Below are 22,650 nucleotides of genomic sequence, written 5' to 3' on the forward strand. Positions count from 1 at the left end.
CGATTGTCCTTTTACTATATGCGCGATCAGTTTTTTGGAGGTGTGTCGGAGGCGCGTCATGGGGCGTGCGCCAAGTTTTGCATAATGATTGGTTGATTTCTTGGCATGGTATGTTTTGGCGGGCAAGCGTTCATGCATGCGTGCATTACATCAGAAAACATCCGTTTTAGCTTTGGGTAGTGTTTTAGTGCGATTCATTCTTGTTCACAATACTTTCTTAGAATTACAGACAACGGTAACGAGTATAAGAACATTATTTACAGTTAATATAATTGTAACCTGCGTGGAAAATTACCATAGAACAATTTATAAGCCTACGCAAGAAAACAAGACAGTCAAGTTTTGAAGCTCGGTATGTAAATATCGCGACCTTCGACTGTTTTATTTAATGCGTGGCTATTATCGTAGTGTGATCTTATTGTTTTTTGCCATTAAACGTGTGAAGACCGTTCAACCTTGGAAGTTTGACAACAACTTTAGTCAATTCTTTTCTGTTACACAGACAAGAACTCGACGACAACACGGAGTCGAGAATGAGATTATCGGTTCGATTTGAAGGCAAATGGTTTGTTGTTCCATGTGGCGAAGGTGAAAATTCCATTCAGTGGCTCATTGAAGAAACAATTCGGCGCTCGAACGGCGCTAATGGGTCGGAGAAATTACCTTTCACCGCCCAAAACATTGAGGCTGTTTTGGCTCAAGGCGGAGGAAAGCTTGATGCAAACGACGCCATAAAGGAAGTTCTAAATGACAACGACTTCGTTCATCTTTCCGGTGAGTAAGTTTGTGACGACTATGATTTTGTATTCGAAATGTGTTCGATCATGCGTTCCATCGATCGATCACTCGATCGATCGTTAGTACATGAACAGTGAAGTCTATAATTACAAGGAAGTGAAAACGTATTCTGTGTGTTAAAGAGTTGGTCTAGTTTTCAATGAATTGATCGGCGATAAGTTTTCTTTCGTCGTTCTTACAAGTCCATTCGCTCTACGCTGTGAAGTGTTTTTGTCCTTCGCAATTCGATTTTCCCGCGTCACCGCGCACCGATTAGGAGAAAGAAAACTTCCAGGATCTATATGTTATGGTGACCTTTGCACTTGTTTTGTTTACATTGTCAAAAACAGGACTTTAGTATAACACGCTGCTTAAACTAAATAATTCATTGCTGTATTTGTTGCAGCTATTTCCCGAGCTCCTGTGCAAAATGGCCCCACCTTATTACCAGATGACACTTTGTATCCAGCTGTACTTTAGTGGCATATAACTTATACTCCTTATTTATTTATTTATTTTTTTTCCAAATAAAATGTTAACAATAACTAATTATAATAATTTATAGATTATTTAATCATATATGATTATAAGTAAAAGATGTTTGCAAGTACATGTACATAAATAAAGTTTTAGCCCAGGCTGAAATTTCTCCTGCTGCAGATTTTACATTTTAGTTTATATTATTGCGGTTTTCAGTGATATGCAAACTCTAAGATTGAATCCTCAAACAATGGTTTATGCTTTTTGCTGTTGTCAATCGTCTTTGTGTACCTCTCGGGAAACAGAAGTTCACGTAAACCTGGTCAAAAGGTCACATCCGTCAGTTGTGATTGATAGATTTTGATCCCTTTTGTTTGTTTCTGTTTTTCATGGTTCATTGGCTAGTTATGATTGACGGCACCAAAAACACAACTGTTGGTTGGAATTTGAATTTCAGCGTTTGCTTATCACTGAAAACCGCAAAAAAAGCAAAGTTTCATGTAGTTGGCTGTAGTTCATTTATTTAAAAAGTCCTTGACTCACATGTGATTCTACAGAAGGCAAGTAGAGGGAAAAAGTCAGAACCATGCTCAGGTGCGTGTAAAATAATTCTATGCAACTATTTTAATAGTTGCATGGAATTATAATAATAAATCCTGATGGGTAACAAACATGATGTGTTGTAAGTTGCTTACGCTCAATTCGACTGGTCAATTACCGTACATGTAGTTTTTATTTTCTTCCAAAGACCTCTGGAGTCATAAATAATATGTAAATTAATAAATATGAGATGTGTTATATATTTAACAATTATTCCATGAGCGGGCGTTATATATGAGATGGTAGATCTAGCCGGTTCCGACGTTATAGCCAACTGGGCGCTACGTGCCTCGTTGGCTATTTAATAACGATCTCATATCCAACAAGTGAAAGTGGAATAATTGTTTTATTAAAAACACCCAAAGAATTACAAATTTTGAGCTTCCCAGCTGTTTTTGTTTACGCTTATTGGCCAATATATTTGTGTTCAGTGGTATATGGGCTCGTATACTTCTGCCTGTTAACCAATCAAATCTCAGGAATTGCAAAATACCATTGCTAGTTTTTAATAAAGGATGATATACATAGTCCAGTCCTTTGCACCCTGATTGTGTAAAGCTTGTTCAAACACAACACTCCAGTCATGTGAATTAACAGGTTGTACATAGTTACATGTAGTAAATAAATACTTTTTAAATCTGACTTGATTGTATTATGACAAAATCTTGTTTCAGTTTGTGGAGCTTGATGGGTGTTCACTGTCAACAGAAACTCTTGTTTCGTTGGGAAAAGGCAAACTGAAAATAAAGGTATGTGGCCGTTACATCTATTCAATGTAATTATTCAGCATTTAATTTTTAAATGGTCTGCAATAGGTACAGAGAGCTACAGTAGATAATTATCCTTCCTTTATGGCTACAATTTTATAGGTCTGCGATTCGCGCAGATGGCTAAATAATTATTTAGCATGCTATAGCTAGGCTGGGCACATTTTAGCTAACAGCACAAGACACGGACCAACGAAGACATCAACCGGCCTATATACTGAATGACCCACCGACCGACCGACCCACTGACTGACCCACCCACTGACCCACAGACTGACTGGCTTGCAAACAGGCTCTACAGGTCTCATTGGTCCTTCTTGTTAGTATAAAGACAAAATAAAAGATAAAGTAAGCCAAGAGTAAGCCACGTACGGAGAAACTGAACTGTCAGAGAGTACAGTCCAGTCTGAACTTCAGAGGAAAAAAAAAAATGACCAACCAACCAATGAATGACCAACGACCATCAGTCCTTCTGTCCGTCTGTCCAACCAACTGAAACCACCCACCCACCCACCTTCCGACCCACCAGGGTCTGGAAGGGGGGATGGGGGGGGGGGGGTCTTGATCCCGCATTCCTGCTTCATTTTTACTTAAATCCCACACTTTTTTAACCGCTATCCCAAATCCCGTTTTTTCTTTCCCCAAAAAGACATTAAAAAATATTTATTTCTCCAAAAATGAATAAATGAAGATTTGCCCTTTCGATTGAGTGTAAGACCGGCATGATGGGTCGCCTGTAACAACCTCGTCCACAGGGCACTGTTCCCTTCAGAGCGGGAGGAAAAGCGCCCTGGCAACAGGTTGGTCCTGTAAGCGTGTGCACTGTCCTAATGATAGAAAGTTTACAGGAACAGCCTCAACAGGCGTCTTATCTACGTGTATAGTTTGGTTTGAAGCAAGACACCACTCAGCTTGCCTGGTTGATTCGCTTTCGCTGCTAGAACATGTATTTGGGTCGTGACGATTTCCCGAATTCCCAAAGGACAGGCAAAAAATTCCGCATCCCATATGTCCAAATTTTGATGGATCCTGGACTTTCCGGATAGCAGTCACATCTTTAATCCCGTCAAAATATTTTGCGTTTTCCCTAATCCCGCACCGTATTTTGGTCAAATCCTGGATCCCAAAAATACCCTTCCAGACCCTGAACCAACCAAACCACTGACGCACTGACCAACCCACTGACCAACTCACAAACTGTCAACTGGCCTGCAAACAGGCACAACAGGTCTTACTGGGGTCCAGAGTTTTCGTCCTATTAAGGCGCAGCAAAATATTTTTGCACTGAGTAGAAAGCCTGAAGTGTACTCTACAAGATGACAGAATTTTTGTTGGCTGTGACGGGGCTGCCATCTTGGATTTAACCATTTTCTTAGAAAGTCAGAAAATAACGAAAATTGATGCAAAATCAAGCCAGAATGTTTATGGAATGTAGAAATAATCAAATCGTACAATTCTTAGTCAAAAAACTGGAAAAAATAAGGAAAAATGTTAAAAATAAAGATTTCTGGCAAGATCTGCTTGTAATTATGACGTTGCCATGGCAACGTCAAATATCATGGACACATGATTGCCATAGCAAAATTTCTGCAAGAGATGAATGAGCAGCTACTAAAAGTTTCAGCATTGTAGAGTAAATCCTCTTTTCAAAATTTCGAAAAATACTTACCGGGGGTGGCATCCACCCCTCCCGCCCCCCTCTTGTACGCCCGAGGGTAAAGTCGTTGGAAGCTTGATTGTAACTTTTCAATGGCTTTGTTTTTTAGCTAACAGAAGAAGCGGAACAGAAAGTAAACAAATCACGGGAACTACTGGACGACATTGTTCGTGAAAATAAAGGTACAAGTTATCTTATAGCCTGCGAATACAGCCGCCTCTCATTCGCGTCCGGCAACGAAGAGCGAAACTCGTGCTAGTTATCTTATTACTTATAGGAAATTTAAAAAGAAGCACTGTTGTGAGCGTGACTGTGAGTATGTTTAAAAGCGAGGTTACTTTGTCACACTGCCAAGCCACACTTTGACTAAAACCACAGGCAGACCACCCTATGTGTTCGTAGTTAATTATTGTTGTTGACATGAGACGAACAAAAGAAATTTTGAAATCGATAAGGGCTACTGAAATAAAGCTTTAGAAATAAAATATCTAAACTACATTTCGCTCTAAATATCTCAATAAAGTTTAATGAAATGTTTATCGACTCATGTGTCGTATTTTTTCGCCTGCGCGGGCCGTTTTAAGCGCTTTTTTAACTGATTTAGCCGGCCGAAGGCCGGTAAGAGAAGAAAGAGGAGACAAGGCTTGCAAGTCGGCGGCCGACAGAAGCGACCTCCTCCACTTCAAACCGGAATTAACGCCAAACTAATGAAAAACTCACCTATCTGACGACGGCTGTCGATCGGTGAGTTGTTGCTCTATCTCTTCGCCGAATTTTAGCTTCATCCCTCCAACATTTTCCGAGAAAATCCATGCTGAAATCATGCAAACGGCTTTCTGACTATGATCGGTGCTCGACATAGCGACCAGGGAAATTCCAAACAGGCCGGCCGTTTCAAATTAACCAATCAGCGCTTACAGCAGCGGCAAAAACCCAACCCTGCCCCGCACAGGAGTTTTGACACTTCCGCTGCTGTAAGCGCTGATTGGTTAATTTGAAACGGCCGGCCTGTTTGGAATTTCCCTGGTCGCTATGTCGAGCACCGATCATAGTCAGAAAGCCGTTTGCATGATTTCAGCATGGATTTTCTCGGAAAATGTTGGAGGGATGAAGCTAAAATTCGGCGAAGAGATAGAGCAACAACTCACCGATCGACAGCCGTCGTCAGATAGGTGAGTTTTTCATTAGTTTGGCGTTAATTCCGGTTTGAAGTGGAGGAGGTCGCTTCTGTCGGCCGCCGACTTGCAAGCCTTGTCTCCTCTTTCTTCTCTTACCGGCCTTCGGCCGGCTAAATCAGTTAAAAAAGCGCTTAAAACGGCCCGCGCAGGCGAAAAAATACGACACATGAGTCGATAAACATTTCATTAAACTTTATTGAGATATTTAGAGCGAAATGTAGTTTAGATATTTTATTTCTAAAGCTTTATTTCAGTAGCCCTTATCGATTTCAAAATTTCTTTTGTTCGTCTCATGTCAACAACAATAATTAACTACGAACACATAGGGTGGTCTGCCTGTGCTTAAAGGAGCTACGTAATCAGTGATCGTTTTCGGCAATTCTACTTTTCAGTGAAACCTTGATCTAGAAACTGCAAAACTCCATGAAAATAAACTTTTTGATTTGTAATTTACACGCAACACGAAAAAAAAGACACCTTTTTTGTCGATTTCACTTGTGTTTTATAAAACCTGAAATAAGTGCCAGTTTTTCAGATAAAGTGGACTATTTGTAGGATTTCTCTCGGGTATTGGTTAAGTCGATATTCTCAAGTAATTGTGTTAATTCACTTATCGCGAAAAAGTCAAAACGAGATATTTCTCGAGTTATTTCAGCTTTTCGGCGTTCTCATCAAAACGAAAAAATGTTGACTTTTTTCCGCTTTCTCAATTTCGCCTCCTTGATTGACAGCTGTCAAAAAAGGCTTGAAATGAAAATGCTTGTACGGCTTGTGGGGCTTGTGCATTTTAGTGCCGCTTCTTCTGTAGCTGTGAAGATGGCAAACTGCGTTTAAGATTAAGATGAATGAAAAAGTGATGAGGCTTAGGTCTTAAACTTTCTGAGAAGCCTCTTCGTACTTCTGGAAAATTTTCCTTAAATAAATTGCCGTTCTTCGTGTATGTTCTTTTTGCTTTTACTTGACTTCTTATTATGTCAACATTACTTTATTTTTAATACTCCATATTAAATGTAACAAGGTGCCAAATTTAAATGCAGAAAAAAATGGCGGGCAAAAGAGAAAGAGGTGCAAGCGTTTCACTTCACGCCATTCTTTGACAGCTGTCAATCAAGGAGGCTAAATTGAGAAAGTGAAAAAGTCGATATTTTCTCGCTTTGATGTGAACAGCGAAAAGCTGAAAAACTCGAGAAATTCCTCGTTTTGAATTTTTCGCGATAAGGGAATTCTAAAAATAACTTGAGAATATCGACTTAAGCAATATCCGAGAGAAATCCTAAAAACAGTCCACTTAATCTGAAAAAAATTGGCACTTATTTCAGGTTTTCTAAACACGAATAAAATCGACAAAAAAGGTGTCGTTTTTCCGTTTTGCGTGTAGATCACAAATCAAAAAGTTAATTTTGTGGAGTTTTGCAGTTTCTAGATCGAGGTTTTATTGAAAAGTAGAATTGACGAAAGCGTTCACTGATTCTACGTCACGGACAACAACAAGTTTTTCAAGTTTCTCATTCGTAATCCGTCTTAATCTTCGTCAGTCGAAACCACCCTTGTTTATTTTCGGGTCTTTATTGCCCCTTGGGTGTTTTTCTACGTAAGAAAACTACTTTTTTGAGGTTTTCTTCAATTTGAGAGTAATCAGAAAAATGACTTAAAATATCGTGACATAATGGAAGGACAAAATCGTTGAAAATAAAGGAATAAATTAAACTAAATTAACACGAATGAGAAGATACAACATAGTACTATTTTTTGAAAAAGAAAAATAACGCAAATAGCACAACTTTTGTGGTGATAGTGAAAACACTACATGTCGCATCCAAAGAATGATGTGTTCATGGGGACGAAGAAGAAGAAAATTTTTCTAACCGGATCTTTGTCTTGTTTTCTTTAGTGGTTTATGGTGTAACAACAGGGTTCGGAAAGTTTGCAAGTGTGGTGATCCCTCGTGATAAACTCAAGTAAGTATTATAATTTGTGTTTAATGTTTTTCCTTTTTTATCCGTTTTACGGACGTGGCGCACGTGGCTCGCGTGTCAGTACGTGGCACTGAAAAAAGAAATGGGTTCCAAGCGTAATGTGATTGGTTAATATAAAGCCGGCGCAAAACCTGGCGATTATTATGGCCAAGTGTGCCCGGTGCAACGATTAAGATTTTCGCTGATCGATATATAAATCGGCGATATCTGGCATGTCAGATATCCGTAATTAAAATCGCTGGCGATCAAATTCGCCGCGATCGGCGAATAAAATCGCCTAGTGTGTCGCCGGCTTAACGAACTTTCAGTTAGTCAGAATATTTTTGTCGTATCTTTTTTTTTTGCAATGAGTTAAATTGTTTCAATTTGATAAGACTAACCAAAACTGTACACTAGTCAGACTAATTTTTACTTATTTTCAGACAAAAAGTTATTTTGAGAAATCGGAGTAAAGTTAATATACCTCGCTTTAGCTGGCCGCATAGCTGAATTAAACAAAGACAGATAAGTAACGTGGATTGCTAATGATTTCTTGTAATATATTTTAGGGAACTACAAGTGAACCTCATAAGATCACATGCTGCAGGTAAGGAAATAATTTGAACTAAGCTGACATTGAGCAAAATTGTGATGAAGTGCGCAGTTAAAAGTTTAAATGGTGATTGTCATGTTTTCGGATAAAGATTAAACCAGAATTGGTTTTACTTGTGGACTAAGTAAAAAAAGAATGCTCGTAGTCTAGTCGCGTTTGAGGAGTACAACGTTTGCGAGATCATGTGCCATTTTGATCGTTCGTACACACAACTCAGCGGATTCTGCTTTAGCAGGGGTCAACCGAGCAAACAAAAGTGCGCAGTGTTAATTCGGCAGATGATTGACAAGGATGCTTAGCGTACGTGAATTATTAAAAAAAAAATGAATTAAAAAATGCAGAGCAAGTAAATTGGAAGGGCATGCATGCGCCGCAGCTCATTTCTAATTTTAGTCTCCAGAGTTGACAACAAATTAGATTACATGTAGGTAAATAACTTATTGTAAAAAGCATTGAGACTTCCATTCGTTGTAAAATGCGTTTTTAGGCACCTTGTTTTTATAGTTATTATTATTTTGAGCGAAAAATCTTACTTAAAACTACGGTAACTTTGAACTGTCATCACCAGTACATAGTTGCGGTGCAATGCAAAAGTGTTTTCTGTTCTCTTTACACTGTACAACAGTCCTCAAAAATAATAGAATTCCTCCTCCCAAGTATTCGGCCATGAATCATATGACTTTACTATCTCCAAAGTAGACCTTACATTTACAATTTGCGTACGGCTCTGGTTAGTCTAAGTTTTTTTTTCTACTAATTATCATTTCGTTCCTAAATCAAGGTGTCGGCCCACCTTTGTCCACTGAACACACTCGAATGTTGTTTGCACTGAGGATAAATATTTTGGCAAAAGGATACAGGTCAGTGAGGCTTGTTTAGTGCTCTCGCTTTGTGAGTGTCTGCGATAAGAAAGCAAGAAAGAAGTTCGTCTATCAAAGTAGCAGCACTAGTACACTGTAATTTTTTTTATTTTGAACGTTATTTAAACACACACGTTTTTGAGTCACGGACGGCAGCCCAAATTCCAGTTCAACTGTTAAGCTTTTTGCGGTCTTTTGCCCGTAACGTCAAGTTATAAATGGAATAAACAGACATTCCAACTCATTTGTGGAGGCGAAAACACACCTAAAACAATAACAATCGACCTAGCCTCTGGTTGCAGTCCATGGCACAGAAACGTCTATGCTTAAGCTTTCTAATAGCTCTTCTACTTCTCTTGTGTTTAGCAACGTTACCGTTTTCATTGCCGATGTGAGTTTATTGAGTTTATTTTTAATTTTTCATTATCATATCTCCAAAAGCTATCTTCGATGTAATGATAGCCGCAACACTTAGCAGTACACAATTTCGTTCCTAACATTTTGTTATCATTTCAGTGGAATCTCACTCAAGGCGTTAAAGCAACTTGTGGCAGCTTTTAATGGTATGAATATCAGCTCTTATATATTGGCTTATGCTTAAGAAAGTCTAAGAGGTTTATTTGCAGTATATTTCTGACTACTACAGCGGAATTTTTTTGTTTAGAACTGCTCTTATGAGATTAAATTTAGAATTACAGTTAACTATAAATATTAAAGAAAAACGGAACAACATTTCGGTGTCATTTTGGCACCATTATCAAGTAAAAATGTGACGGAAAGACACTCATTAATATTAAAAGTAAAGGTGCGAAATCTGAAGCCAAAACCAACGTTATCACATCTGGTCAACCGCGACAAGTGCAATTACGCAAATGCACCAATCAGATCCCAAAAGAAAAATGTGCAACCCGAGCTAAGTGCAAGAAAACGCGCGAGTCGATTGGCTTTAGTTTCGCGCTCCCGATTGGTTGAAAGATGCTATATGTTATACTTATGATTGGTTGAACAGTGCACGTGCACGAGCTTTATCGAGCCAATCACGGATCAAAACAAACATAGAACAACGTAAATAAAATTGTTTCAACAGTCTGTGGTAAATCGCTCCAGTTAGCTATAAAGTTTATTGCCAATGTTGAGTCGACGCATACGGTTTAACGATAGCTAAAGTATAACTGACGTTTAAAAAAAAAAACAGAACATTAACAACTCAGAGAACTTAGAAGTTGGCGTTCATCCGAAATTGATGTAGCCCTGCTTTTAAACAAAAGTGTCCGCATGGAAGTTTAGTCAGTATCCTTGTTTTTCGTTGATGTTCTAAGATTTTTGTATATGGATCATACCGCTAGCAACGTTTCTAACATAGCTGATTCTTGTGTGAATTGTGAATTTAGAATCATGCCTGCCATGGGTTCCTGAGCAGGGTACTGTGGGGGCAAGTGGTGACTTGGCACCGTTATCTCATCTAGCTCTTGGTTTACTGGGCGAGGGACAAATGTGGAGTCCAAAGAGTGGCTGGGCAGATGCCGGCTTGGTAAGTAAAGGAAAAAAGTGTATTACGTTCGTAGGAAACACTTAAGCGGCAAAATACCAGATGAAAGTACTGCTCGATAGCTTTCATTTGAATGGTCACACACTGTGACTGAGGTTTTATCAACAGACTTAAAAGTTAGAACCTTGTAAAGCATATTATTATTATTATATGAAATTAACGATACATGTTATTAACGCGAATTTCAAAAATTCGCGTTAATTTTATTTATGTTAACACGTTTACTATAAGCATCTGACCAGAAATTTTCTTAAATTCGCGTTAATTAATATATATATTACGCGTACATTTTGTACGTGTTGTTAAATGCTTCGTTATATTCCTATAATAAGGTAGTAAACAGTATCACATGAAAGTACTGCTCGATAGCTTTCATTTGAATGGTCACTCACTAAGGTTTTATATACAGACTTAAAAGTTAGAACCACCTTGTACAGCATAATAAACAGTACCACATGAAAGTACTGCTTAAAGGCTTTCATTTGAATGGTCACTCACTAAGGTTTTATATACAGACTTAAAAGTTAGAACCACCTTGTACAGCATAATAAACAGTACCACATAAAAGTACTGCTCGATAGTTCTTACTTGAATGGGTACACGCTAAGATTGCATCCATAGACTTCAAATTAGAATCGTGGTACAGCCGCAAAAGCTCGCCATATTGAAATTAACTCCAATACTAAATGAATGTACTCAATTATATTGCCTTATGATAGGTCCTCGAGGCACACGGCTTAAAGCCTCTTGAGCTGCAGCCAAAAGAGGTAAGTCGTGTTACCGGTGACTGTTTTCCCCCTCCATGTTAGGTTTAAAACTTTAAATGCTATTCTCATTTTTTTTTTTTTTTTTTTCAGGGACTTGCTCTCATTAATGGTACTCAGTTTATAACTTCCCTTGGTGCAGAAGGTGAGACTTCATACATATTTTTTTCGGAACATTACAGGCAAGTGTATACCCGGGAAAGTATAGTACGCTGAAAACATGCAGAAGAACATTACTTATGAGGATTTGATCGGCTAGGCTTAACGATCATATGATTACAGGCTATATGGGCAGCACTTAATCTTACAGAAGTTATTTAACATTTTATCGTATTCTCAAACAGGCACTGTTGTTTCATAACAAGAAGGCGTTGTTGTCTATATTAAAAAAAATCGTGATGTTTTGTTTTCGTTTCTTAGCTGTGCACCGCGCTCGCTTGATTGCAAAACAAGCTGATGTTATCGCAGCAATGTCACTAGAAGTGTTAAAAGGAACTTCAAGAGCTTTTGATGCCTGTAAGTATAAGCAGTGAATAAAAGCACCGTTTGGTTGACGGACAATTTTGCTAACAACGGCTTAACTTGTTTTAAACCATTAGTAATCCACAAAGTGCGCCCACACGTTGGTCAGCGTCGGGTTGCAGAGAGACTGCGCTCGTTACTACATTCAAGTGTGTATCCCTCCGAGATCGCAGGTAAGTCTGGGGGGATTGGGGTGGGGCAACGACATGTCACGAGAATGACGCAATGTCGTGAAGTTAATATGGCTACAATAGGGTCAGCAAAACAGTAAGCAAACAAATTTCCTTCCGGCTTGTGTTTAAAAGTCGAGTAGCAGTGTAGTCATGAGATGACATAGTTGATAAAAGTTAGTGTTTGTACTGCTGAAAGCAAGGCCAAAACCTTGCGCGAGAAAAAAATTCTGGCAAAGCGATTTGCTTACGCAATCAGCGTGCTTTATTGAATTATGGTGCGCGCTTACGTTTACTGAATGTTTGCGCGGCTCTACTAGTTATGCATGTTTTAAATTGCTTATTAACCACCTTGTAAAACATGCAAAGAAACCATTCTCTGTAATTACGCGCGTGCTGCACACGCAATGTTTCATTTTTCAACGTTTTTGGTCGCGAAACAACACAAATTGATCTTTAAACTGATGAAGGCTTAAGAGTTAGCCGAAACGTCTTGCTCGTAACAATATACGAGTCATTGACAAACACGAACGTTTACCAACTAAATTTCCCTTGTATTGTTTACAGAGAGTCATAGATTCTGCAACCGTGTCCAGGATTCGTACACTTTACGCTGTTGTCCACAGGTAGGTGACGTGACGAATGAATCCACAGGGATAGCAACAATAAAGAAGAAACCAAGCCTAGAGGTTTCCTCAGTTAACAAACATCGTGCGTTCAATTCTTTTTCCTGCTCGACTGAGACACATCTGAGATTCCATACGGATGACGTAACTCTACTGAGATCCGTGTGCTGTATCTGATTGGTTGTTGCTCAATTTTGAATTTTCGCGCGAAAGTAACAACCAATCAGAGACACCTTCCCAGATCCATGTAGAACTACGTCATCAATATGGATTTTTCTAGGTCCAGTACCAGACGTTTTTCGAGGCCAGAAAGAGAGTCATCTATTAAGTTAGTATTTCCATGTACAATCTTATAATTTCTCAAGTATATTCCTTACAATATTTGAAACGCAAATTTCTTTCAGATAACAAACTCTCACCCCAAAATTAGCCCGCCAAAAAGCGTTTTGAACAAAAATAGGCTCATAGGTCATTAGTGGAATTGGAGGTTATGAGTTATTTCATGCGGACTAATTTGCTGTTTATTTTCAAGGTCCACGGGGTTGTGAATGATACCATCGACTTTGTGCAAGACGTGATTACAACTGAAATGAACAGTGCCACAGATAACCCAGTATCCTTTGAGAACATGATCACTTTAAACTAATGAACAACTCATGTTATTATACATTAGAATTACTTTGAAACATGTGATTGGCCGAGAGCATTCAGTCAATATACAGTACCATGTGAACTTGACATGATAACCCAATATCTGCAGCAGATATTGGGTTATCATGTCGAGTTGAAAGTCCGCCTAGTTTCCAAGCCCCTCGTCCGTGTAGTGATGTCTAACTTTTGAAAATATGGCTAAGCGATTCGCCTCCGTTTTCGAAGAGGAATTGAAAGTTTTGATCGAGAATAAAGATTCTAAAAACACCAAGATAACAACAAAAACAAGTGTAAAAATTCTGAATGATTATTTGAGGGCGAAGAACCTGAAGGAACTACAAGATAAAACCGCTTTGGCCAATGTTCTGACGAAGTTTTACGCCGGCGCTAGAAAAAGTGATGGCAAATTGTTTGAAAACGTATAATAAAACAATTATTGAATTCGGTTTTCGCATGATATCGTGAATTATCAAAACCTCATGTCTGTGTAACGCGACCTTGGTTTTGATAACTCACGATATCATGCTCTACCTCATCCAATAACTGCTTATTATACGACTGCCTTTTTTCCCTACCTCGTGTACTCAAGGTCCCACTACTAAGGGATCGTTTACACACTTGCGACAGCAACGCCAACGGGAACGGGACGTCACCGAGAAAAAGGTTCAATAAGGAGTTCAGTGGCTGTGCACGTGCGTTATAAATCTTAGTAGGTTTTGTAGCCGTCCTCTACCAAACTCTATGTGAAATGACCACATTCTGTCTATTTTGGATAATGTGAACCACTATGTTTGGAATTAAGACGGATTCCGCTGAAAGTTCGAGCAGCGACTCCAACGAGTGCGAAAATTAAGTACCAAAAATCTACTCATAGTACAGCAACATTTTGTATACTGTTTAAAAGATCTTATCGAAGTTCATTTGTCTTAGTGACCCCGTAATAAAATTCTAAAGCATTCTCGAGAAAATTAAAGTCAAACCTCGTAAAAAATTTTATAGCGCGCGCCATTTTGTTTTGAACTTGCGCGAAACGTCCGTTTTAACTGAAATATTAACAATTTCAAATCCATTTTTCTCTCGCGGGGTCAGCTTGAGTGCTAAATTTTTGGCAGGTTTTTGTGCTAAGAGGCCTTTTTGGTAACTTTATTTTTGCCTGTATTGCTCGATTGTTCGGCAGAAACCATCTTAAACGCTGTCTTTATATGTTTATCAGCCTCTTGTTCTTAAACTTATAGTTATTGACAGAATAGATAAGATATATAATTGAGAATCTCTTAAGTAAAAAAATAAATTCATGTTTAACTAAGTGGTTTTCTACGCAACAAATCTTCAACATGCATAATAAGATCTAAGAAACTTACTAGATGAAAAACTTCTATGCAACTAATTTTTTATGTTGAACTCTGTCAGAGGATTTCCTTAACTTGATGTAAAATAGATCGTTTTTGCCGATCAAGGTGAGGTCATTTCGGGTGGAAATTTTCATGGCGAATACCCTGCAAAGGTAATGCCTAGAATATGTTACCTTACGTAAATGTAGATTAACCGAGAGGAAAAACGGCAACTTTCTTATTCAGGAAGTCAACGCTGCGGTCAATCAACGGCATGTTAACTGTTGGTGAACATTCTATAAATAAATGGTATCGGGCTAAATTGGTTGTCGTTCTTTTCTTTTGTTTGGTCAAGTTTCTGAAACTGCTGATGGTGACGCTTGAAAATATATCGAATAATTTGCTAAAGTGAGAAGTTTCAGTGTTTTTGGTTAAAAGGCTGTAGAATTGTGACTTGTTCAATTTTAAGAGATTTGTATGGAAAAAGCCTCGCCTGCCTAGCCTCGTTTTCATGTTTTTGGCCATATAAATGCCCCTGCAACTTCCCATTAGACAAAACAATAGCCTTGAAACCTCATTCATTGATTTACTTTGATTTAATCTTTAAGTTAAAGTGATTTAATTTTGTTGACAAACAATTCTTCTTGGAGCCGAAAATTAACGGCAGCCATATTTGCATTGGGTCTTATCTGGCAAAGACAGCAGACTCGATCTTTTCAGAAGGACCTGTGCCTTTTGTCGACCCCACATTTTCACTCCATAACAAAACAAAATCGAGTTTGAAAGGAAGAGCTTTGCTAATGGATACGAACTCGGTAAAGGCCGGTTCTCATATGATCGCCCCGATCGTCTCTGTCGCTTCTGTCGTTTGCAAAGTCTGAGGTGATTGGAGCAAGCAAACTTTTTGAAGCGGCAGAAGCGACAGAGACGATCGGGACGATCATATGAGAACCAGGCTTAAAAATAGGGCCCCAATGGGTCCATGTGTTTTGCTGCTAGAGCAAAGTCTTAGGGAACATGTTGATGAAAGACAAGTGAGTCGAGATTGAAATCCAACGTCTTTTATTGTCTGTCACTTGTGTGCAGGTTAATAATTGCACTATATTGTAGTCACTTTGTGTTAATTCAATCCTGATAATTTTACTGATCAATGTTATGTTGAAATCAAAGACAGCAAACATAATTTAATTACTAGTAAGTTAGCGTAATGTCTGACATGATTGTCTCTTTGATAAAAAACAGTAACTCTTAACATTATAAAAAAATCTCAATGAACTCAATGTGATTCTTTTAGTGGCGTTATCTCACTGGTTACCGTTAGTTGTATTTGGAATCATTGTCACAATGGTAGCGTTTTAACAACAACGAAAAAGACAGAATCTATTGACCTTATAAGAACTCAATGTGATATATTTATTAGTGACAAGACAGTGGTTCTTTAACCACTTTCACCCAAATTAAACACTGGAACAACTAACTCTTAACAAACTTGTTGTGTCACCCTGAGTTAAATATGCAAAATTCAGAAATTATAAATAATCGCACGCGCACCGGCGTACAACAACAGAAAGACGGCGTTGAACGTAACGCAAAGTTCATTTTGAAAGCGAAAGTTTACAAATAATTATTATCATTCGTCAGTCATCCCTTCACGCATGAACACTCGTCGAATTTCAGTGTCTTCACAACAAGATCGGAAGATCGATAAGGACCAATTTTTGATTCTGCGAAAGTTCGTTTTCTTAAAGTTTTAGAAATTTGTGAAGTTGGAGGATTCACTGAGGACTGCGTAGCCGAAGATGCAGTGGCTCGCTGGACATCAAATTCTATTTTTCACGGCGTTTAATAATCTTCACAAAATAAACATGTGGCGCCAGCGCGTCTGGCAGTCAAAAATTCATTTTTCAAAAAACTTTCCCTTTCCAGCTATTTTAGCGGGGCTTATACTATAGTACCTACCTGTCAGTCGTAGAAAAGCTGAAATTTAAGGATGAACTGTTTATTAAATGAAGACCGTATTATTTTTTAATAACTAGTAAACAAACTGGTCGCCACGCATTTAAACACGAACTGACGAATGTTGCATCTGATGCAGTGAATCTGGTGAATGAGAACTTCCTTTAATATTTCTTTGTTTTCGACGGTGTGCACCACTGAATAAGTTTCTTTCCCATTGTGATGTTACTAGTATTAATTCGTTTCTAGCTGTCTTTTATATAGCTCGAATACAGCTACAATTAGCGGTGCAGCCTACCAGCATGGTATATTCCTTTCCAGCTGTCTTTGCGTGACAAGTTACACGTTCATACATTTTATTTTAAAATATGAAGTTCAGAGTTAATACAGTACTAGTATGCTGTAGACAGTGTAGACAAGGTGAGGGTAAGTTTATTTTCAAAGCGAAAGTTTACAAACTGTGCACTAACCGGTCCTTTGGAGAAAATATTTATGACCTTCGGCGAGGTTCCAAGTCTTCGCTCTTTTCGTAAATGATGAAAACTGCAGAATAATTTTCTCATAAAACTGGAGTGGTCGCGCCACAGTTTGTTTTCTTTCCCAATGCGATATACTTTTAAATCGGTTTTCTGTTTTCCAACGTGTCCAACGTGGTTTGCGTTCGAATACTTTGGCCCGTAACTTCGAATGCGATCAGCGCTACGGTTCATTGGTTTCGATTTTGTTTGTTCATGGATTTGATTGACATCGGTAGTTCAGATTTCTCCTCTGTTACGGCACTTACACCTTACGGCACTTACACCTTACACCTTACGGCACAAACTTCAGCTCTCAATGTGTTTTGCTTGCAGCCATTGCGGCTGCAGCAAAACACAAAAATGAAATGAAGCTGTTAATTTCCACCTGTAATTCTCTGCTTATTTATGCGTTAGGTGTTGGACTACCTAGCAATAGGAGTTCATGAATTGGCGAGCATGAGCGAGAGAAGGATAGAAAGACTTGTTAATCCAGGTAATGCTGCATTTTACAATTTGAATTGATTACGATCTAGAGCAGTTTTCAATTGAGTGTAGTAAAACCAACACCAAAGTAACTACTCTGGCCAATCATAAAGAACACAGACAATCCAGTGAACCAATTAAAACTCGAAACAAATACATGTAGCTGGTATGAAGCGCGAGAAAACGTGCGCGAGCGCGTCATGATTGGTTTTGGTTTTAGTTCTGATTGGCCGAGAAAGTGGCGCGAGATATTAACGCCAATCACTAAGCGTAATAATGCAAAACCAAAGCAAAAGCAATTTTTCCTTCGACACTCAAGTGAAAACCGCTGTATTGTCCAAATAAATGGAGCAGGAATTGCGCAGTGGTGAGAGCGCTCGCCTCCCACCAATGTGGCCCAGGTTCGATTCCGGCCCGGTACCATATGTGGGTTGAGTTTGTTGTTGGTTCTCGTCCTTGCTCCGAGGGTTTTTCTCCAGGTTCTCCGGTTTTCCTCCCTCCACAAAAACCAACACTTCCAAATTCCAATTCGATCTGGAATCAGTGAGATCAAGAAGAGCCACCTAGTGGAAGATCCCACTGTAAATTCCCATTTATTATTTATTATAAATTATCAATAGCGTTTGCTTTAGTTTTGAATTTTTCGAGCACAGATATGGGTTCGACCAGAGTGGAAGTGTATCTGATCTGAAAATTGGATGAGTCCATTTTTTTTTCGATTGGCATGAAAATATTCCTTAAATATGAAAGGACAAATGTTAATAACCTTTCTTTATTTTCTGTGTGCTTAGTCCTAAGCGAATTACCAGCATTTCTCGTGAAGGAAGGAGGTCTAAATTCGGGTAATGAAAATTTGTTTTCTTGATATCTTGTTTATTATGTTTTGTTGTCTCTTATTTGTTTATTCGCATAATTGTTTGTTTGTTTGTCTGTTGTCTACCTCGTATGCCCCACGTAGCCCCGACAATCAAGTAACTAAATAGTGGAAAAATCGTTGATTTTTTTTCTTTTCTCTATGTAGGCTTCATGATAGCGCACTGTACAGCGGCGTCTTTGGGTGAGATATCGTTATATGTTCCTTTTTTCCCTCTAAACCAGATTTGTTGCAGCTAGTCCATCTAACAAACTGCCTTTAAATCCTAGTTTCAGAGAACAAAGTCCTTTGCCACCCCTCCTCAGTAGACTCATTGTCCACGTCAGCTGGACAAGAAGACCACGTGTCTATGGGAGGATTTGCTGCAAGGAAAGCTCTTAACGTTGTGAAAAATGTGGAAAAAGGTCAGGTTTTTAAAAAAGAACCACGCACTTTTATTAACCAGTTTATGTTAAAAATAAACTACTCAATAATAAAGACGGTTAACTGAAATTGGGGAAGATTGAGGTATATTAGAAAAATAAGGGAAAAACAACCGTGAACGACGTCGCGTCAAATACACGACTCCGTTAAAACTACGAATTCAAAAGAGCTAAATAATTCTCAACGCAAGTACTCTAGGTAGAGTCATTGGCCGTTTTCACACTGAAAGACGGTCAAATCGTCTAGACGGACAAGTCGTCTGACGATTTGTTCGTCTAGTGTGAATATAAGACGGCTTTTTTGACGACTTGTCCGTCTAGACGACCAAGTAATCTTTGATAAATCGTCTTCTCAGACGGCCAAATCGACGGACAAATCCAGACGACTTGTACGTCCAAAATCGTGCCCGTCCCGTTTTCACACTAAGACGACTTGTCCGTCTCAGACAATTTGCCCTTCTAGACTATTTGCCCGTCTATAGTGTGAAAACAGCCATTGTTGGTCCGGTATTTATAATGCAAGTTAGTTCTCGAGTCTATTTTTATGTGAAGTAACAGTTGTTATTGTTTTCTGTTTTATTTTCAGTGCTTGCAATTGAGTTACTAGCAGCCTGTCAAGGAATCGAGTTTCTGAGACCTTTGAAGACAACAGAACCACTTGAAGCCGTCCATTCGCTCGTGCGGAAAGTTGTGAAGTAAGATTTACGTTATAATTTATTTATAGAGTGGTTTTCAATCGAGTTTTGTAAAACCGTAATCACTATTAATCACCCTAGCCAATCACAAAATGCACAGACAATCCATTGAACCAATAAAAACTTGGAAATAATACATATAGTCGGTGCGAAGCGAGGGAAAACGTGTGCGTTGGTTTCGGGTTCACTTTTGATTGTAATTTATCCTCACTACATACCTCATTACCACATCGCGATAGACTAAGTTTTAAGAGGAGTCCGCGACTACTTTGGCAGCAAAGGTTTGCAGTGAGCGAAAAAGGGAGAAGCTCCGTCAACCGGCACCAGGGGAGGAGGGTGGGGCGACAAAAACTTCCTACACGGGAGCGCCGGCAAAATGACCACGATCGAGACAAAAACATGGAATTTAAGGGAAGAGAGCGCAAAGCATCATGCCTGTCCCGAAGCATAAATTGTTGAAATGGAGAGATAAAACATCGAATTCCGCGACGGGCTATTTATGTGTGCAGTAAGAATAGTATAAAAAGTTGGTGCGAGATTTTAAACCGATCACAAGGCGTTGTGATGCAAAACCAAAGCAAATGAGAATTACTTTTGATGCTGAAGTGAAAACCGTGTCATCAACCAAGACCAAAAATGTCAAATCTAAACAATCATAACAAATGCAAACAACGCTATGAACCGATCAAACTCGAAACAAAAACAATCAAATGATGTCAAGGACAGGAAAACACTCGTAAGCCAAATGAAACGAGTGGTTTTGCTTTTTCCCGATTGGTTACACGTAAGTTTCACTGATTGGTTAGAGCAACTTTTTCAATCATTTTTTCTTTGTAGAAGGTATGTGTGGCCTATTGAGAATTCGCGAGCTTGATCGGCCTTCCTTTGTTTCAGTCGGGGGAACAAGTGCCAGTTGATGGCGACATCACTTCTCCGAGAAGTGACTGAGCCCGCAGTTTTCGTCCCAGAAGTTGTATGACGTATTTGTACGCGCGATTGCTTTCGGAGTACTCGTGAGCGCTCGCGCCGGTCTTTGATTGTATATGAAATAATTCGGAAATTCTTCTAGTGCTTCGAAAATTTGCCAAAATCGGCACTTATTCCCCCGACTGGTTTGATTATTCGCCGATAATTAACGCGCAAGCGAGTCTTTTTCAGTGTATTCTAAAATGATCGATCGTAGTGCTCGCTCTCGTGTTCTTTGAGCGATGATGGCGTGACGTTACGCCTCGTTGACCATTCGCTCTTTAAATAAAAACTACACCTTGTATGCTTATTAGATTAATGGAGATCAGCAGGCGTAGAACTAAGGTAAACTCACATTACACCTCATCACGGTTGATTGTTTCTCTGTCTTGAAGGGCTTGGGATCGAGATCGTTACATGGCACCTGACATTGAAGCTGTATTAAAGCTTGTGGTAGAAGGCAAGGTAAAGATATTTTTCCGTATCTGTTTTGTTTTGTTTGTTTGTTTGTTTGTTTCTATTATCAGAAAAAGATTCACAATTAGTCTTTCTAATGTCCCCTAATGATTGGCTGTTACTCACGCGCAAAAGTTCAAACTGGGCTATCAACCAATTAGAGACTCTATACGATTAAGGCATCAGTGCGGTGTCTGGGATGTCTCTAGACTTCTTACTAATAAATCCAGAAATTGCCTTGAAATTGAGTTTTCCAGAAACGCACGTCAGGTCATCATTATTGTTTTAAGAGAGCTTTTGAGAGCGTGAGGGTAGAGGGGTTTCAGGAAACAAGGGAACATAGCCATAAATAATAGGAAACAAAAGAAGAAAAAAAGCTGGCAACACGGAAACAAGGTCTTTGACACTGTCCTTATTTATTTGACCAATTGCTTTGCAGATCTGGGAAGTGGCGTCGCCTTTTATGACGCACTATAGCAGTGCCGTGAGATGTAATCAAATATCAACCAGCATATTCTCGCCAACGGCAAGCACCTTATCGGATTGCCCTCCGCCGGAAAAGAGGATCAAACTAAACCAAGAGTGATGATTTTGCAAAACATTATCCGCTTTTAGACTTCGAACAACGCCTGCGGGGAAAACACGTCCTTAAATCAAAGCTCTTTGCAGTGGTAAAAAGGGTTTTCCTCGGTGTAAGAACCTGTGACTTTATTCTTTGTTTTGGAGCTATTGTTTTTCTACTCTATATTGTTTTGAGGTTCTTTGTTGTCTTGGTCGTTCTTTGCCAGTAACTTCAGTGATGAGATTCACAGGTTCTTACACCAGGGATGAGCCAAAACAAGTTATACAAGATTGGTAAAATATTTTAAAAAGCAGTATGGACTGAAACGATGTAACTCATAGATATTTTTTGTCATTTTACGGGTTAAAGAGTATATGCTTGTTCCGAGGTTCCAATTTGTTAATGAGTGGGCCAATTTCAGCAACTGATGTATTTCGCATGACTGAGAAATGTTAAATTAAAATTGCGTCGAGTATTTTCGTTAAATCCGTTCATGGTTTAAATACAGTATTTAAAATCCGCTGTTACGAAATACTACATTAATCAACGGAATACTGTAGGTTTGGTAAGATATTTTTAGTCCACAAAACACTTGTATTTAAAATTTAACCAAGAATGTCCGTTAATACCGTTTGAAGCTCTGGGGAACTCATTTTGCTTGGCAGGTTTTTCGGATTTGAATTATGTAAGGTACATTTATAACCGGTTATTTAATGCTAAAAGCAATTACATGGTTACATATTTTAGTTACGTGTATATTTTATTTATGGAAGTTAATGCACAGGGATGTTAAAAAGTTAACTCTAAATAAATCATCTTGTTTCCAACTTTGTTGTCAATTTGTGTTTACACCGAGCTTCCATATATATACGGGCATGCTCATTTCAGAACGACCGCACCTTTCTAACTGAAACCTGAGTCTCGGTAGTAGAATTGTTATTTCAAATAACAATTGACTACAAGCAAATTACACCACGACAATTAAGACACCAGATCATGTTACATGTCAGCCATTTCCCCTTATTTTTTTGTTCGGGTTGGTTTGGTTAAAGTGTCCAGAAAGAAATATTTTTTGCCACTTTTCTTTTTTTTTTTTTTTTCAGTTAAAACGGTTAGCAATTGATAGGTCGGTTGGTTTGGTTCAGTTTATTAGCGTTTTAATAGTAGTAAAACCCGCGTTCTCGATCGACTTGATTAAATCAACAAACCTTAAAAAAA

At 38.7% G+C, this 22,650-nt stretch overlaps 1 protein-coding gene across 3 annotated transcripts; it reads left to right on the forward strand.

The window, feature by feature from the left end:
• Positions 1-153: 153 nt before the first annotated feature.
• LOC144629016 (histidine ammonia-lyase-like) lies at positions 154-22,259 on the forward strand. Of its 3 annotated transcripts, none has more exons than XM_078487162.1 (25): positions 154-356; positions 508-774; positions 1,184-1,238; positions 1,815-1,851; positions 2,532-2,606; positions 4,391-4,463; positions 7,351-7,417; positions 7,984-8,021; positions 8,809-8,887; positions 9,404-9,450; positions 10,279-10,418; positions 11,156-11,203; positions 11,294-11,345; positions 11,621-11,716; positions 11,800-11,895; positions 12,460-12,518; positions 13,051-13,131; positions 14,608-14,673; positions 17,389-17,467; positions 18,249-18,299; positions 18,479-18,514; positions 18,601-18,735; positions 19,340-19,448; positions 20,810-20,879; positions 21,310-22,259. In XM_078487162.1, the coding sequence occupies exons 2-25, from the start codon at positions 534-536 to the stop codon at positions 21,454-21,456; spliced, it is 1,977 nt and encodes a 658-aa protein (XP_078343288.1). In that variant the 5' UTR covers positions 154-356; positions 508-533; the 3' UTR covers positions 21,457-22,259. The 3 variants fall into 3 exon arrangements, with proteins under 3 accessions (XP_078343288.1, XP_078343287.1, XP_078343289.1); XM_078487161.1 differs by having other exon boundaries at positions 154-352; positions 503-774; XM_078487163.1 differs by having other exon boundaries at positions 154-352.
• Positions 22,260-22,650: the final 391 nt, after the last annotated feature.

The sequence above is a fragment of the Oculina patagonica genome, chromosome 10 (genome assembly GCF_052425735.1).
Source record: "Oculina patagonica isolate OP01 chromosome 10, crgOcupat, whole genome shotgun sequence".
In the NCBI taxonomy this organism is placed as follows: domain Eukaryota; kingdom Metazoa; phylum Cnidaria; class Anthozoa; order Scleractinia; family Oculinidae; genus Oculina; species Oculina patagonica.